The sequence below is a fragment of the Notechis scutatus genome, chromosome 2 (assembly GCF_049901735.1).
Source record: "Notechis scutatus isolate UNSWTSFEM ecotype Mainland chromosome 2, rNotScu1.2, whole genome shotgun sequence".
Taxonomy (NCBI): Eukaryota; Metazoa; Chordata; class Lepidosauria; order Squamata; family Elapidae; genus Notechis; species Notechis scutatus.
The window spans coordinates 194,245,936-194,261,060 of NC_142010.1; the positions used below are offsets into that span (position 1 = coordinate 194,245,936).

The following is a 15,125-nucleotide window of genomic DNA, read 5'->3' on the forward strand; positions in this document are numbered from 1 at the left end:
ACTGGTCCAGGCCACACTGGCAACCATGCACCATAAACAAGTGAAGCCCCATCCACGGAATGCAAGCAGCACACAAAACCACACCCCCACCAGTCCATGGAAAAACCTTCTCCACGGAACTGGTCCCTGGTGCCCAAAAGGTTGGAAGCCACTGCTCTAGCAAATGGACAGGAGCACTGAGGAAGGCCTGCCATGGAAAAGTGTTCCTTCAGAAATGGATGCAGCAGAGAAACGTGGTTGAGGCTGACTTTGAAGTGAGTGAAGGGTTAATAAAGGTGGCATTGTCAGTTCTGTCCTCAAGAAACAGTTATCTGTTCATTCTAATGATGGGACAAGGCAGAATAAGCCCAATACAGGTGATTCTCAGCCTTAGCAACGTTAAGATGTGCAACTGCAGCTTTGTTGAAGTCCACATATCTTAATGTTCCTGAATGTGAAGAACACTGGTGTCTATCATATGCATTAGAGCAGAGGAGAAAACGTGGTCACTCTGTGCTTGAAATCCATTTTTGTTGGGATTGCCCAATATCAAGGCAAACCAGCTCTCCCAGGAAGTACCCTTCCTCAGACAAAATCTGGGAAGGTGTTCTGACCTAGGCTTCCCCAACAGCACAAAGCCTCATCTTCATCCTGATAAAGCTCCTTTGTATGATTTACAATGAATTTCCTATCCAACAATGTCCCAGCCAACAGTCTTTCAAGATAGTTTCCAATTACAAACCTTTATCAAACTTAGAGAGGGGCCAGGCTGATATTTTTCAGATGCCGCAATACTTGGCAAGCATGCCGGAAGGAACTAATTGTCTCCTGCAAAGCCTCACTCCTCTTTCGCTGTCCACCTGTGGCTTTACTTCCAAGTCGGCCCTTGTTCCTCAGCTGTTCCCTTCGTCTGGCAACTCTGCACATGTGCACACTGGGAACAGGCTCAGGCTGTTCTGCCTCACTGATGTCTGGACTCTGAAAGCAGCTGATAATTGTCAGACGGCCCTGGTCCCATCTTTGCCTCCGACTCAGAGCATTCGTCAAAGCCCTCCCCAGATTCCAGGACTGGCCCATGTTCCTCCCCAACCTCCTCATTGTCCAAATCTGCTGCCAGCTCTGCTGGCCAGTCGGGCCACAACAAAAAGAAACAGATGACAATGTATGTTCAAAAGGTCACACAGTTCTTCCCACTGACATCTGGCTTAACAAGAAAAGATAGAAATGGCATGAAAGTACAACAAACGTGTCCCAATTCTCTGCCAGGGTTATGCCAGCTGTGGCCATATAATGTCTTTCATTCCTAGGTCAAGACTTTCTAACTCAAACTAAACACTGTCTCCACGATGCTAACTTAAGCTTCATGTGCTTTTAGAGTCACATTTTTCATTTCCAAATTTTAGTGCAATATTTAATTTTTATTTTTAAACACATTGACAGGACAATCAAAAAATGGGATTTTTATTCACTTTCACGTACAATCAATGTTGTCCAAGGCTATTGTCTTTTTTTATAACCCACCACATCCTTCAAAAGGTTAATAAAATATGGCTTCCCGCAAAAGACATATGTTTGCTTCTCTGAAATACTGTAACAGGAAGCATTAGGTCAACACCTATGTGTATACACATGAACACTGAGGCTAAGTGTTTTGGGGCCTCAAGGAAAGACAAAATGCAAATTGATTTTCTTCAGCATTTGGGAATTGGTTAGTCAACAAGGATTTGAACAAAGATTTCCCTCAAATCTTAAAAAACACTTTTGCTTCTGGGGAAGAGACAAAATTGAAATAGTACAATATATCTCACATATACTGTAGGCTTAAAAAGCCAATAGGATCATTTGAAATAAATAAAATGTACCACATCTACATTTTGGGGTTTTCTAAACTTAAAGTTTTAGAGTATTAGATTTTATCTATTTTGTCATCATAAAGAGGAATGCCCTAAATATGACAGAGAGAGAAAGAGAGAGATTTCTGGCTTTTAATTCTTACTGCATTGGCTTCTTCTGTTAAATGTTGACTTTGATTTGACTCCAATAAGTTTAGATAACTTTATACATGGTGATGACATAATGTAAATTTGATTGTGTTGTTATTATTTTAAATAGTAAGTAAACTTTTAATTCTTTCTGGTCTTTGTATTTTCCATGGATGTACTATTATATATTCTTAAAATAAAAGTGAAATAATAAAAATGAAATGAATAAAAGATTGGGTATTACATAAAAGGAAAGAAAGAAAGCTATTGCTGCTATTTTTTTTCATTGCCTGTTAAGTAGAAACTGCAGCAAACTGCAGGGATTTACATGGAGACCGAGTCCAATTTTTAAAATCTTCTTTTCTTCCTTTTTTATAACTCTAAAGAAATTGCCTAGCAATTTATGATAACAGAAATACTCAAAAGTAAATTAAAGGACAGATAAACATTTGTACCCACAATCATCACTAGCCTATCTTAAGTGCACAAAAAAGAAAGATTGCTGTAATCTAAAACTCCTGGACAATAAACTCTAATTAGATTTATTTCCACATCAAAGATTTTTTTTAAAAAAATGTTGTCTAGCTTTAATGAAACCTTTATTCCCTCACACTCCTGAAAAAATATAAAATAGGTAGATAAGAGAAAAGAAAATTAAAATAAAACAGCACCATGAAATGCAGGAAAGAACAGACCAAACTAATTCTAAACTTGTTTGGAGATTTTCTTGAGATTAAAAAATAATAATAATCCTAAAATTTTATGAAATTCTAATTGGACATATAATCAAACTTGATTATTAATATTATTATATGTTTCAAAATATGCTGCATAATAATTGATACTGTAGATTACTATCCACTTGCCTGCCTGCCTGCCTTCCTTCCTACCTTCCTTCCTTCCTTCCTTCCTTCCTTCCTTCCTTCCTTCCTTCCTTCCTTCCTTCCTTCCTTAATTCCTTAATTCCTTCCTTCCTTCCTTCCTTCCTTCCTTCCTTCCTTCCTTCCTTCCTTCCTTCCTTCCTTCCTTCCATCCATCCATACAGCCAGTCAGTCAGCCAGCCAGCCACCCAGCCAGCCACCCAGCCAGATATTTGAACTACATGTTTATCAAACCGAACTAACATGGAAAAATATCTGTAATCCAAAACATATGAAGAAGATCATTATGCTTAAGTCTGCACTATAGTGGTACCTCAGTATTTATCATTAATTAGTTCAGGGAGGTGCAATAAGTACATAAAAATGATGAGTACAAAATATTTTCCCCCCATAAGGAATAATGTAGTGAGTTGCAAGGCAGCTGACACCAACAAAATCTAACTTGTGCATCAAGTACCAAATAAATGATGAGTACCAAGATAAAATGTTCACATCAAAATGTATTGAGTACCAAATTCAACGGGTTTCAAAACAATTGAGTACCAAAGTGCCACTATTATTTTAAACTATAGCTGTGTCAGGAACATATTATCATGTGGAAGAGATTTTGGTTTCGTTCATTATTCATTTAATTATTAATGCATGTTGGTTTTCAAAAAATTACCTCTATTTAGTTCTTTAAATGTAATTTAAAACACCAGTTCTCATCCTCTTTGGTCTGCATTTGTAATGATGGTAGAACTTATTTTGGCAAATATCATGAGCAAAAGAACAATGTTCTAAATTAAACCAAAGCACAATCTAGTTCAACATTGTTCTCAGAATAGCCAACAACAATCTGTAGGAAGCTGTCACAATGAAAGACTTATTTTGAAGTGATCTCGAATGTTCTAAAGGAAATCACAATTTCTCATGGAAGACATCCAGGGACAAAAATTCAGATTTGTGATATTCCATTAGTCCTTTCCAGTATTCATTTGAACATGTGAAGTCTTGAAAGATGATTAAAGAGAAAAGTCTACCATTGATTCTGTCCAAGCTCCACGTATTCAAGTAAAATGTCTGAAAATAAGTTGCATCTGTGTTATCCTAATAAAGCAGGGTCTTTGGCCATTTAGAGAACAGGTTTTTATATGAATGACAGCTTAATTTCTTCCAGCTGAATAAGTTATGATTGAAAAGGATAAGAAGTAAGCTCTCTTTCTCTAATCATATTCAAGTCTTCACACAGTCACATGAATGCTTGAGGACATCTTATACAGGTTCCAGAAACTAGTATTGAAAGTATTTGCCATATAATGGAGATAGCATGAAATCACCCTAACTAGTAAACACAGTCTTAGTTTTAACTCATCCTGAATTTCCTTCATCATCATTCCTAAATCAAAGACTAAGATTGGGTTCAGTCCTGGCTTCTCTAATGCCCCTCAATCTAGGGTTCTCAGCTCCTTATTAGATGGTATGGGAAACAACTCCCAACTCTTCTTCATCCTAGTAATCCCTCTACTTCTTCTCCAGAAATGTTAGCTTCTGTTTTCTCATTTCAGCATCCAACAGTCTTCTAGAGCAGGGGTCTCCAACCTTGGCAACTTTAAGCCTGGAGGACTTCAACTCCCAGAATTCCCCAGCCAGCAAAGCTGGCTGGGGAATTCTGGGAGTTGAAGTCCTCCAGGCTTAAAGTTGCCAAGGTTGGAGACCCCTGCTCTAGAGGATACGAAACCTTGAAGTAGGAAACATGCAAAAGCTAGTCAGAGATCACTTTTTAATGTAAAGTGAAGCCCTGGTATGAAACACCCTTGCTTCTCACACCTCTGTCACCCTCCCTCCCTGTTTTCAGCACCCACTACTGTTTGCAAGGATGTTATGCAGCTTCAAAGGGGTGTTTCAGTTTGTCAAAGCTTCAATCACTGCCTCTTCAAAGCAGCATGATGAATCAAGTATTTGAAATGCCAGAACCAAGTTGCTATGTTGCTTTGATCTAGAGCTAAAAGGACGGTCGGTAGTTATGTCACTCATGCCTACACTGTAAGCTCCCTTTTAGGAGAGCAAAGTTAGCTGCCAAGTTGAGCTGACCCATTTCAACTTTGATTTGAGGTATCGAGACTGCATATGTCGGGATTGTCCAGATCTAGGAAGGATTTAAAGGCACAGGGCCTTTTGAGCATCACTGTTTCCACAGTTAAAAGTTCTTTTTTAATCCTTTTTTAATCCCTTGGTAGATTGGCAAAATGGGGGGAAAAATTCCCCATTCCTTTCCTACTAAGTCACAATATACAATTTGCCCGTTTCATAGATGTTTTGGCATGTTCTCTTTAATAGCTTAATTAATGTGGTTAATGTTGATATCTTTCCTGATTTGTTTTGGTTAAATGATTAATGCTGTTGTTTTGATAGTCCAAGCCACTTGGAGAAATTTAACCATTATGGCTAGAGGTGTGGTGGTAAGGGCTTAATGATGCTGGAGATAGTTCAGTGGTTTGTGTCCTAGCACTGCATGTCAGGGTGAGTTTCTGTCACTCATCACAGCTTCTGTTTAATTAATAAGAGATAAAAACTTCAGGGGGGGGGGCAGGACGAGCTGGTGCTCTATGCAGGCAGTCAGATTCCTGCCCTCTGAACCTTCCCAGTTGTGCCCATTTGGGAGGTGGCTCCAGGGAGGGAAAAGGCCTTGGATGATGTTGCAGGAAGAGCCACTTATCTTTCTTTCTGTTGTGAAGCCAGCTCCCCCTCTGTGGCGTATCAAGTGGGAAGTGCCAAGCATTTCTTACAATAGAACTGATATCTTAGCAGTCAAATTACTACTTTGCAATAGCATTGCAGTCTCCTGGCTAATGTAACAATGCCATACACTAATAATAATAATACCATTGTGGCTTTGCCTTAAAGTCATTCCTTTTTATTTAATTTCTTTTAGATATACTTCCCCTATTAAAGATACATGTGATTTGGCTGGAATTATATCATTGTTTTAGGTATTGTAACATTTACTAGTATTGACTTTTTTTTCTAATCAGTTCAGAATTTTTTCTAATGTTCCTATTAAGCAGAGTTTCTTGATCTTGGCAAATTTAAGCTGAACGGATTTCAACTCCCAGAATTCTCCAGCCAGCAGGGGGAATTTGGGAGTTGAGGTCCTCATTTTAAAGTTGCTAAGGCTGAGAAATATTGCACTAGATCCTGGGCTCCACTAAGACTAAAAGCAGGGTCTTTTCCTTACTGTTCATTTCCAGAACCAAATTTAAATATAAATCCTTGATTAAGTAGCTAGATATTTCATTTGTTTTACATGCTTATATTTTATCTAGACTGTGGGAGGACAGCAAGGCACACAGTCAGTTGATAGTTCATTTTTATAGAATCATCCATAAGAGATATTTCAGTAGCATTCACAAAAGAGAAAAAAGTATAGTAATTCCTGTGACATGCAGGATTGTCTAAGAAATTAAAATGGCAACTGCTGGGCACACCATTAAAATCAGTATTGCTTTCATCACTAAGAAGATATTGAAATGATCCAATCCATTTGTTTCCCTTAGCTTCCATTGTTTGACTACTCAAAAAGGAACCATGCTGGCTGCATTTCAATTCAATTTTTCATTTGTCATGTAGACCATATCCGTTATCAGCCCAGTAACTATCTCTTCCTATATCTCTTATGCTTTTCAAGAATATTTCATTATTTCAGTTTTCCTGACAGATCTTAGATACCTAGCAAGCTGTCATTTGAAAAATATAAAAATACACACCTTTCCCAAATATGAAGGAACCTGACCTCGGTTAAGTACTAAATCTCTATGGGATGTGCCAAATATCACATCTGAACCTCAAAACAGCCCCCAGTGGGAGGCAGCCTCAAGGGGACATTTGATGTTGAGTGTAAAATAGATTTAAATGGGGTAAAGGACTGGGTAGATGAATTATCCTGCCTTTTGCTCTCAGTTCCCATTCAATTTGATTAAAGAGAACTTGCTCTCAAAATTCTTTCCAAGGACATGAAAAATTCAGAGAAATTCTCAAGGGTGAGGCATGATGGCCTTGCATTTATATTTAGTCCGGAGAGTCCTCAAGGGTCTCATCATTGTATTACAGTCTTTCCTGCTGCCTGTAACTTCCATGGTATATGAAGCTTCTATAAAACCACAAAGCAACCCCAAGTAGCTCCTCCTCCTACTTGCTTTTAACAGTTACACATCTAACTAACGCTCTCACTAGACGAGTGGTGGGTTTCCAACTTGTTTCCTATCGCTTCACATGCGCATGCAGAGCTCAAACACTGACCTCTGTCAATGCTGGTGAGCTGAGCTGTTTTTTAGCTCAGCTGAGGCATGACAACCTGATCTGGTGCGTGAATCAGGTGAGGTAAAAAACAAGGGAATATAGGTAGGGTAATGGCAGGGGTAATGGGGGGGGCAGGTTAGCGGGACCAAAGAGAGCTGGTATCTGCCGGTTCTCCGATCTGGCCAAAATTTCCACTACCGGTACACCAGAACCAGTCCAAACCAGCTGAATACCACCTCTGCTCCAGACCCTATGTTGTATGTCGATTTTAACCATGTTATTGTAAGTTTGGTACTGACAAGTCAATATGAAATGCTTCCATCTTCCGCTGTTGGTTTTTTAACTGCATTGTATAAATTGTTAAAGGGAACTAGCTGTTTTGAAATTGCAACACTTCATTTAGTGGCCGTTCGAAGTTACAACGGCATTGAAAAAAGTGACGTAGGACCATGTTTAGGACAGTTGCAGCATCCCCATGGTCGCATGATCAAAATTTGGACATTTCCCAACCATCATATATGTATGACCATTGCTGTGTTCCAAGGTCATGTGATCATCTTCTATGACCTTCTGACAAGCAAAGTCAATGGGGAAGCCAGAGTCACTTAATAACAGTGTGTGAGTAACTTAACAATCGCAGGGATTCACTTAATAATCATGGCAAGAAAGGTCGTAAAATGGGGCAAAATTCACTTAAGAAATGTCTGGCTTAGAAACAGAAATTTTGGGCTCAATTATGGTCATAAGTCAAGGACTACCTGTATATCATTGAAGAGAAGGTCTTGCCTTTGAGAAATTGTCAGTGATGTTTACCCCTTCCACTGAAGGCAGATACTTAAGAGAAATAGCCCATATTTTTTCTAATTACAGATTTGTTTGCTTGATTTTTAAATCCCTCCTACATTGTTTTTTTTATAAGTAACTTAGGGCATTGAACATATATATGGAGGGTTTGGGGCTCAGCTTTAGCGAATTGTATGCATAAATGCCATACTATAAAATCATTGTTGCCTATGAGATGGGGAGCAAGTTGGGGCAGAATTATAAAACAGTGTTGTAGTGTGTGTGTGTGTGTGTGTGTGTGTGTGTGTGTGTGTGTGTGTATACATTTGCAGAATCATCTTGACGAAAATGGCAAAATCCTGTGGACAGCCATGTACAAAGTTTGTGTAGGATTGTCAGCCTTCAAGATTTTCTCCCTTTGCTTTGCATCTTTCAGCTGTCATAAATAATGGGGGGAGGAGAGGGGAATGGTTATGGGAAGTGAGCTGGAGGTGTTACAAACCAGAACTGTAGAAGATGGCGGGGGGGTAGATTCTTGCTTAGGCTTCTATCCTATGCTATGCGCAGCTGCAACTCTTTATCAAAATATGTCAAGGTCAAGGGACAGCGGCCTCATCACCACCTGGAGATGCCCACATGATGATATACACAACGTTTAATTGGATGAGCCAGTTGAACTATTGGGGGTGGGAATGTTGCCATTACTTTGTATATGTGATTTACGTGCCCATTTTCTCAGATTCAGAATTATTTTGTTGCTATCACTTGATTTCCAGTAAAAGATATCTTTTCTCTGATTAATGGAGTCTAAGTATTTCTTTCTTGGATTTTGAATGGAGCACCAGCTGACAAGGATCTTTATCCATAATGAGGAAAAGACCCCTCTGTATGCAACAATACTCTTTCTATCTTATTGAGTTTTTAATATGCCTACAATAATTCCCTTTTTTTGGTCCTTCCCACTTTGATTTGTTGCACATTGCTCAAGCAGCTATAGAGTTGAAGATTGATTGATTGCCTGGGTATTTGCCTAACACGTGTATGTATATATATGGTAGTCTTGTATATAAACTACGGTTAAAAGACAAAGCCTTTGTGTCCTATGTTTTGCTCCTGGTTGTCTCACAATAGTAGTCATGCTGTAAATATTCGAACAACACACATCAATTAAAATGATTAAAGAAATAACTTTCAGGGAGAAGTCACAGCAAAGCAATGTTTTGGTTGATCTGCTAAATTCTCTTCCTTTAGAATAGAGGAGCAGATTTCTCTTAACAATAGGATCAAATAGTTGGGCTACAGAGTTCTTTAGCCAGAGGGTAAGACCAGAGAGGGAGAATTTACAAAGCTAAATGAGAGAACCAGCCAAAGTTCTTTTCTTGAAATGACATCAATTATAAAGGAAGGAAATTGTGTTGGCAGTGCAAGGTGAGTGAGCTTGTCAAAAGAAGACAAAAGTCATGTTCTGTATGATAAGAAGAAAACCTTCTTCTGGTTTGGCAATCCCTTCATCTTTTTCAAGACAGCTTGTTGATCCTTCACCCCTTGCCCACCCACCTTCATCACTCCAGCTTTTCATACCTCCTGCTTTGACACAGATCTTTTCTCTTTCGGTGTTTCAGCACTTGACTTCCCAGTTCTTTATTTCTGCACATCTCCTTCTGTTTTATTTGCACGACAAGAAGCCTTCAGCTCAACGGGCCAACTTGGGTTACACAAGAGGAGCACTACATGTTTGTGAGAGTAATGCGCTGCAGAAATGAGACAGAATATTAAGACAAATATAAGAAACAAAAACTTCTCGAGCAGCTGGAGGAAAAGGAGGAAGTAATTTTAAACTGGAAAAATCCGAGAGAAAACAAAATGTATGACTTCATAGTTTTAGCCATATTTCCTGGACAAAAATAATTATCTCGCCCCTCCTCAAACTAGCATGGTGAACTTAAAAATATTTTGGCTGTTCCGATTCATCTTCTTTATAAGATCATTATTGTGATCCTGTTGATTTTCCTGAAAACATAAAAGTGATATCTCTGATTATTAAATAGCTCAGGATAGCTCGGAATGACCTGGGATAGCTGTCAGATTAGTTTCCAAACAATGAAAGAACATTACTGTTCCACCAGAGAGTGATTGGCAAGGATAGATAGCCTGTTCTAGCTAGACTTCAGCTTGCATCTTGCTGGTTTGATAAATGAGAAAGGATTCTGGGAGTTGTAGTTTAAAGCATCTGGATGGCACCAGATTTATTTATTGATTGATTTAACCTATAAGTTACCCAACTCACTTACATGTGACAATAGGTTGTTTACAAGCCATAAAAACAAGAATATAAAATATTAAAACAATAAATATTAATATTAAAATTGACTTAAAGATCAACCAAGATGGCAAGGAAGAGACAAAGATGCTGTTGTGGCCTGCCAGATTTGGACAGTGAGGAGGTTGGGGAGGAACATGGGCCAGTCCTGGAGTCTGGGGAAGGCTCTGATGAGTGCTTTGCATCAGAGGCAGAGATGGGGCCAGGGCCGTCTGACAGTTATCAGCTGCCTTTGGAGTCAGAGATCGCTGGGGCAGAAGAACAGCTGGAGCCTGTTCCCAGTGTGCACATACGCAGAGCTGCCAGGAGAAGGGAACAGCTAAGGAACAAGGGTCAACTTGGGAGTAAAGCCACAGGTGGACAGTGAATGGCCCCTCCCATAGGGAAAGGGGAATGGGGTTTGGGTAATTTCTGTTGTCATTATGATTTAAAAAGAGTAAACACAGTTGATTGATAATAAATGGCTTCAGCCAACCACTATCCATGAGTGAAAGAAAAGTTTTTGTGTTATCATTCATATTCTCTGAAAAATGGCCAAGAAATCATAAATTCTGCCAGGGTATGCAAACTTATGAATATATGTATGTATGTTAACTATGTATGTATGTAAACTAGATGGATGGATGGATGGATGGATGGATGGATGGATGGATGGATGGATGGAGAGGGAGAGAGAGAGAAGTGATAGATAGTTACATGAGAGAGAAAGAGAAAGAGAGGGAGGGAGAGGGAGAGATGATAGAGATTAAGATAATCAAGATATAGAGATCGAGCAAGATAGAGATAAGAGTCCTGTTGCTACACCAGGATTGTCAAGCTCCCTTTGGTTCCCTCAAATTTGGTTCCCTCAAAATTAATTTCATGTCCTGTGGCTTTAAGGTGCTGGAAAAGGGAGGAAGTATTTTCTTCTTTTCTGACTGCATTCTTGTGTTCTGCAATGCATGCATTTATTCTCCTGTTGGTTTGTCGAATGGATGTGGCTGGGCAATTGTTGCATGGTATTTCATAAACTTTCATAAAATTTTGAGGGAACCAAATTAATCTCCAATACTGAACACTTCAACAAGAGAATAATCAGGGAAGCCATTAAAATAGAGAAACACCCCCATAACATGAATAAGCAGGATGATACCTCCCACCTACCAGACATCTAGAAACTAGCCCTTATCAACAAACGAGTCCCAGCCACGAAAACCAACACTAGACCCAAAACAACACATGATGCCACCACCAATCTCCCTCACCAGACTCAAACCCAAACCCATCCCATAGATGAAAGGCAACCACCGCCCAGAAACCAGACCATGGCTGCATCACCAGCTTCCACATACTCTGATACCCAAACTAAGCAAACTGACACATGCCATGAACACAAGCCAGACCTCAAACTTGGAGCCAAACCAAAACCCAGAACGTTACATCACAACCATCCGCTTAGGACATCACATCACGGAACTCAAGAGGTTACACCACAAAACCTTAGGATGTTACAACACAGCCAACGACCCAGGAGATTACACCACAAGACCCAGGATGTCACAACAATAGAACTCAGAAGGTCATCACAAAGCCCATTACCCAGGTCGTGACAACACAAGAGGCTGATAGACACATAGCCAGTACCTCAGCCACACAGGTTCTTACGAAAAAGCCAACCAATCTGGAAACACCAATTCCATCAACCAATCAAGAAATAACAACAACAGAGCCAGCACACCACACCTCTCCACCAGTACTGAAAGAGAGACGGCAGCTCCGATCACACTTTGCTTGCACAAGCACGAAGCCAAAAGCACCAGCCTGAAGATGGTGAGTGGGATCTTGTCAAAACATTGCCAAGATACTCTCAATCTTACACAGGAAAAGACCCGAACACACCAAGACCTGCATACCTGTACCTGTGAAAATCTACAAATATATATATATATATATATATATATATTCGGCAGAATCTCATATGCCATCATCAGGCTTCTGTATTGTGTTTGTCTGTGAGGCAGACTTTCACAGCCGTTTCAGTTTTAAATTTGGGGCTATCCTACTGCTGTGCCAGAATGGTTTTTTCTTCATCCTGATTGGTTGGGAGACTTGGTCTGTGTTTATTGGTCTTGGAGTTTGCTGTGTTCTGCTTGATTGGTGTTTCTAATATCTTCTGTCTGTTTTGTGGCTTTTTTTGTGTTGATTGGCTGTCAACATTGTGTTCCTGTATTGGAGGCTTTTAGTGCAGCTTGGCTCCGAGTAAATGGACGGCTATCATTTATTAGGAAGTTAGGTTTCATCTGGATGCCTGGTTTGGGTGTGTTTAAGCTGGAGGTATCAGGGGGGATCTGTTTGTGCCCAGGTGTTTGCCTGGCTTGTGCTGTGGAGATTTTTTTTGTTTTTGAGTGCAGGCTTCCAAATAATTGACAGTCTGGTGGAATCATCTCTTCTATTCATGCTTTCAGGTCTTTTTTCAATCTCTATGGCTTCTCTGATAATTCTGTGGCTGGGGTTTTCTATAGTGGCTAAGGTTTTGGTGCCACTGAAGTCGATGCAATGACCTGTTGCTTTCATGTGTTGGACTAGTGAGGAAGTGTGTTCCAGCTTTTTGACTGCATTTTTGTGTTCATCCAGGCAGGTACTTATTCTTCCATTGGTCTGTCCAATGTATGTGGCCGGGCATGATGCACAGGGGACTTCGTATATGCCTTGGTTTTCCAGGTCAAATTTATCTTTGGGGTTTCTTAGGATTTCTCAAGATACTACACAGGCATCACATCAAGACTGCCTTCAAAACAGACAGATTTATATATATATATATATATATATATATATATATATATATATATATATATATATATATATATGTGTGTGTGTGTGTGTGTGTGTGTGTGTGTGTGTGTGTGTGTGTGTGTGTGTGTGTGTGTGTGTGTGTGTGTGTGTATACATATACATACATACATATATAGTGTGTATGTGTGTCCTGACCCCATTTTTCCTTCTTTTTATTGCTACCGATTTATTTAAAATGTGTTTATTTTATATTTGTTATCCCTCCATTATGCAAAATGTGTTTATTTAAAGAATCATTTGATGTCCATATTGTCGTAAAATGAAATTGTCTAAAGAAATGTGGCATTTCATATTTTTTATGTAATTTGTTTCCCCCATGGTATTGAACTCTTCAATCTGGAGACTTACCATTTTGATACCCTATTTATTGTTTCCCTCCTTCTGTTTTTATGAAGTGCAAAGACAGTATAAGCAAATTAAAATGGCAGGTGGCAGCAGCTCTTTCTAGCTAGACCAGTTTTTGGCTTCTATTTGCAGATGTTGCCTCAAGTGATAAAATGAAGGAGAAATCTGTGGAGGGGCGATAAATAGGTGGGATCAATCACTAGAGGACCTGGACCATATACTCATTTCTGACAATGTGCAAAAGGAATCTTAAGAAAATACAGCAAATACAGAATTCTAGTTTTAAGTCTTTACACTTTTCTCATTTTCCTTAACTCAGTGTGGCTATTTATCAATTGTAGAACACATTACTGCTTCCGTAGCAAAAAATGCATATTTATGTTCAAGAATCACCTGATTCCCACAATGTCCACCTTTGTTTAAAGGAGGAAGTGAAATTTTGCCTGTTCAGTTGCATATGAATAGAACAGATTGCCTGTTTACTCAAAGATTGCGCACCAGTTGACAGGCATTTAAATCAAAATTGTTTACCTATTCTGTCCTCAAAGAAAAAGAAGAATCATGCCAATACAGTAAGGATTGGTCCTTTTCAGAATGGTAAAATGGAATTAGATTTGAGCAGTCAAATGGGTTATTTAGTGCTTACATAAATGGTTTTAGCACAGGAAATTGCTAATTGGCATGCTATTTTGATCACAGTAACAATTTTCAAGCTGTATGAATTATATATACAGTTAGTAGTTGGTTCCTCCCATCATAGGGGATAGAGCCCAATTATTAGCTATTACAGCAGCTAATATAAATGACTATGGTCCTTGATCATTTGTAGGAGAAGAACAGGGGTTAAACTTGTCATAAATTTGGAGTCATTGCATTGACACAAGAGACTCAAGTCCAGTTCCCCTTGAATTCTGTTGATCCTTATCTAGCAACCATTTAGATTTGACTGTTAGCTGACTAGATTCTTTCCTCTTGTCCTCACCTTTCTCACCTGTCTCACCTTTCCTCTTTCCCAAAAGATGAAAAAGTACAAATTCACACAAACACAGGCAGGCAAGCTGGCTTGGACTTCACAGAGTTAATTCTTTGGAACTGATAATATTCTTGCCATTCCAACACGTCCTGCCTGCCAAGTCCGAACTGATAGTAAATAAAATTTTACTCACAGAAAGTCACAAGGCAGTCCACAAAGAAAATCTGAAGCAAGGTTAAACTTTGTCCCGTATAAAGTTTCAGGAGAAAACACACCCACTTTTATCCCCTGTGGGGTGTGGCTCAATGACTCAGCTCACTCTCTGACCCTCCCATGCCTCCTACGTTGCTGCTCACGTTTCTCCCTACAACGCTGCTTAGGATCAAGCCAACACTCTTCCTCTTTACTCCCTGTCAGGGGCTGCTCCGATATGCCTTCCTCCTGATTAATCTCAGGTTGTTCCTCTCGGTTGTCTGATGGAACCTGAGGCATTATCAGGGAGGAAGGTCCTGGGGAGGAAGGCATTCCCAGTTCCTCCTCCTCATCTTCCAGGTCCGCTTCCTCTGACAGCATAGGCTCGGGAATCAGGGCCACAACAGATTCTTGTGTATAGGTAGCAATAATAAACTCTTCTTGAATGAATGTTCCTGATTATTTGCATCTCACATCATGTTGTTAAAGGTCCTTGTAACAGAATAACAAGAGTTGGAAGGGACCTTGGAGGTCTTCTAGCCCAATACACTTCTCAGGCA

At 39.5% G+C, this 15,125-nt stretch overlaps 1 protein-coding gene across 4 annotated transcripts in view; it reads right to left on the bottom strand.

Annotated features, from left to right (window-relative positions):
• LOC148132457 (uncharacterized) overlaps positions 1 to 15,125 on the bottom strand; it is a 63,091-nt gene that overhangs the window by 11,317 nt on the left and 36,649 nt on the right. For 2 of the 4 annotated variants that reach the window (XR_015748023.1, XM_087957732.1), the window contains exon 2: positions 9,485 to 9,654. The exons of the other annotated variants lie outside the window; for them this stretch is intronic. Coding sequence is in view for 1 of the 2 variants with exons in the window: in XM_087957732.1 (XP_087813858.1) it covers positions 9,485 to 9,558 (74 nt within the window). In the remaining variant the exon portion in view is untranslated. The remainder of the gene's footprint in view (positions 1 to 9,484; positions 9,655 to 15,125) is intronic. 4 annotated transcript variants of the gene reach the window in all.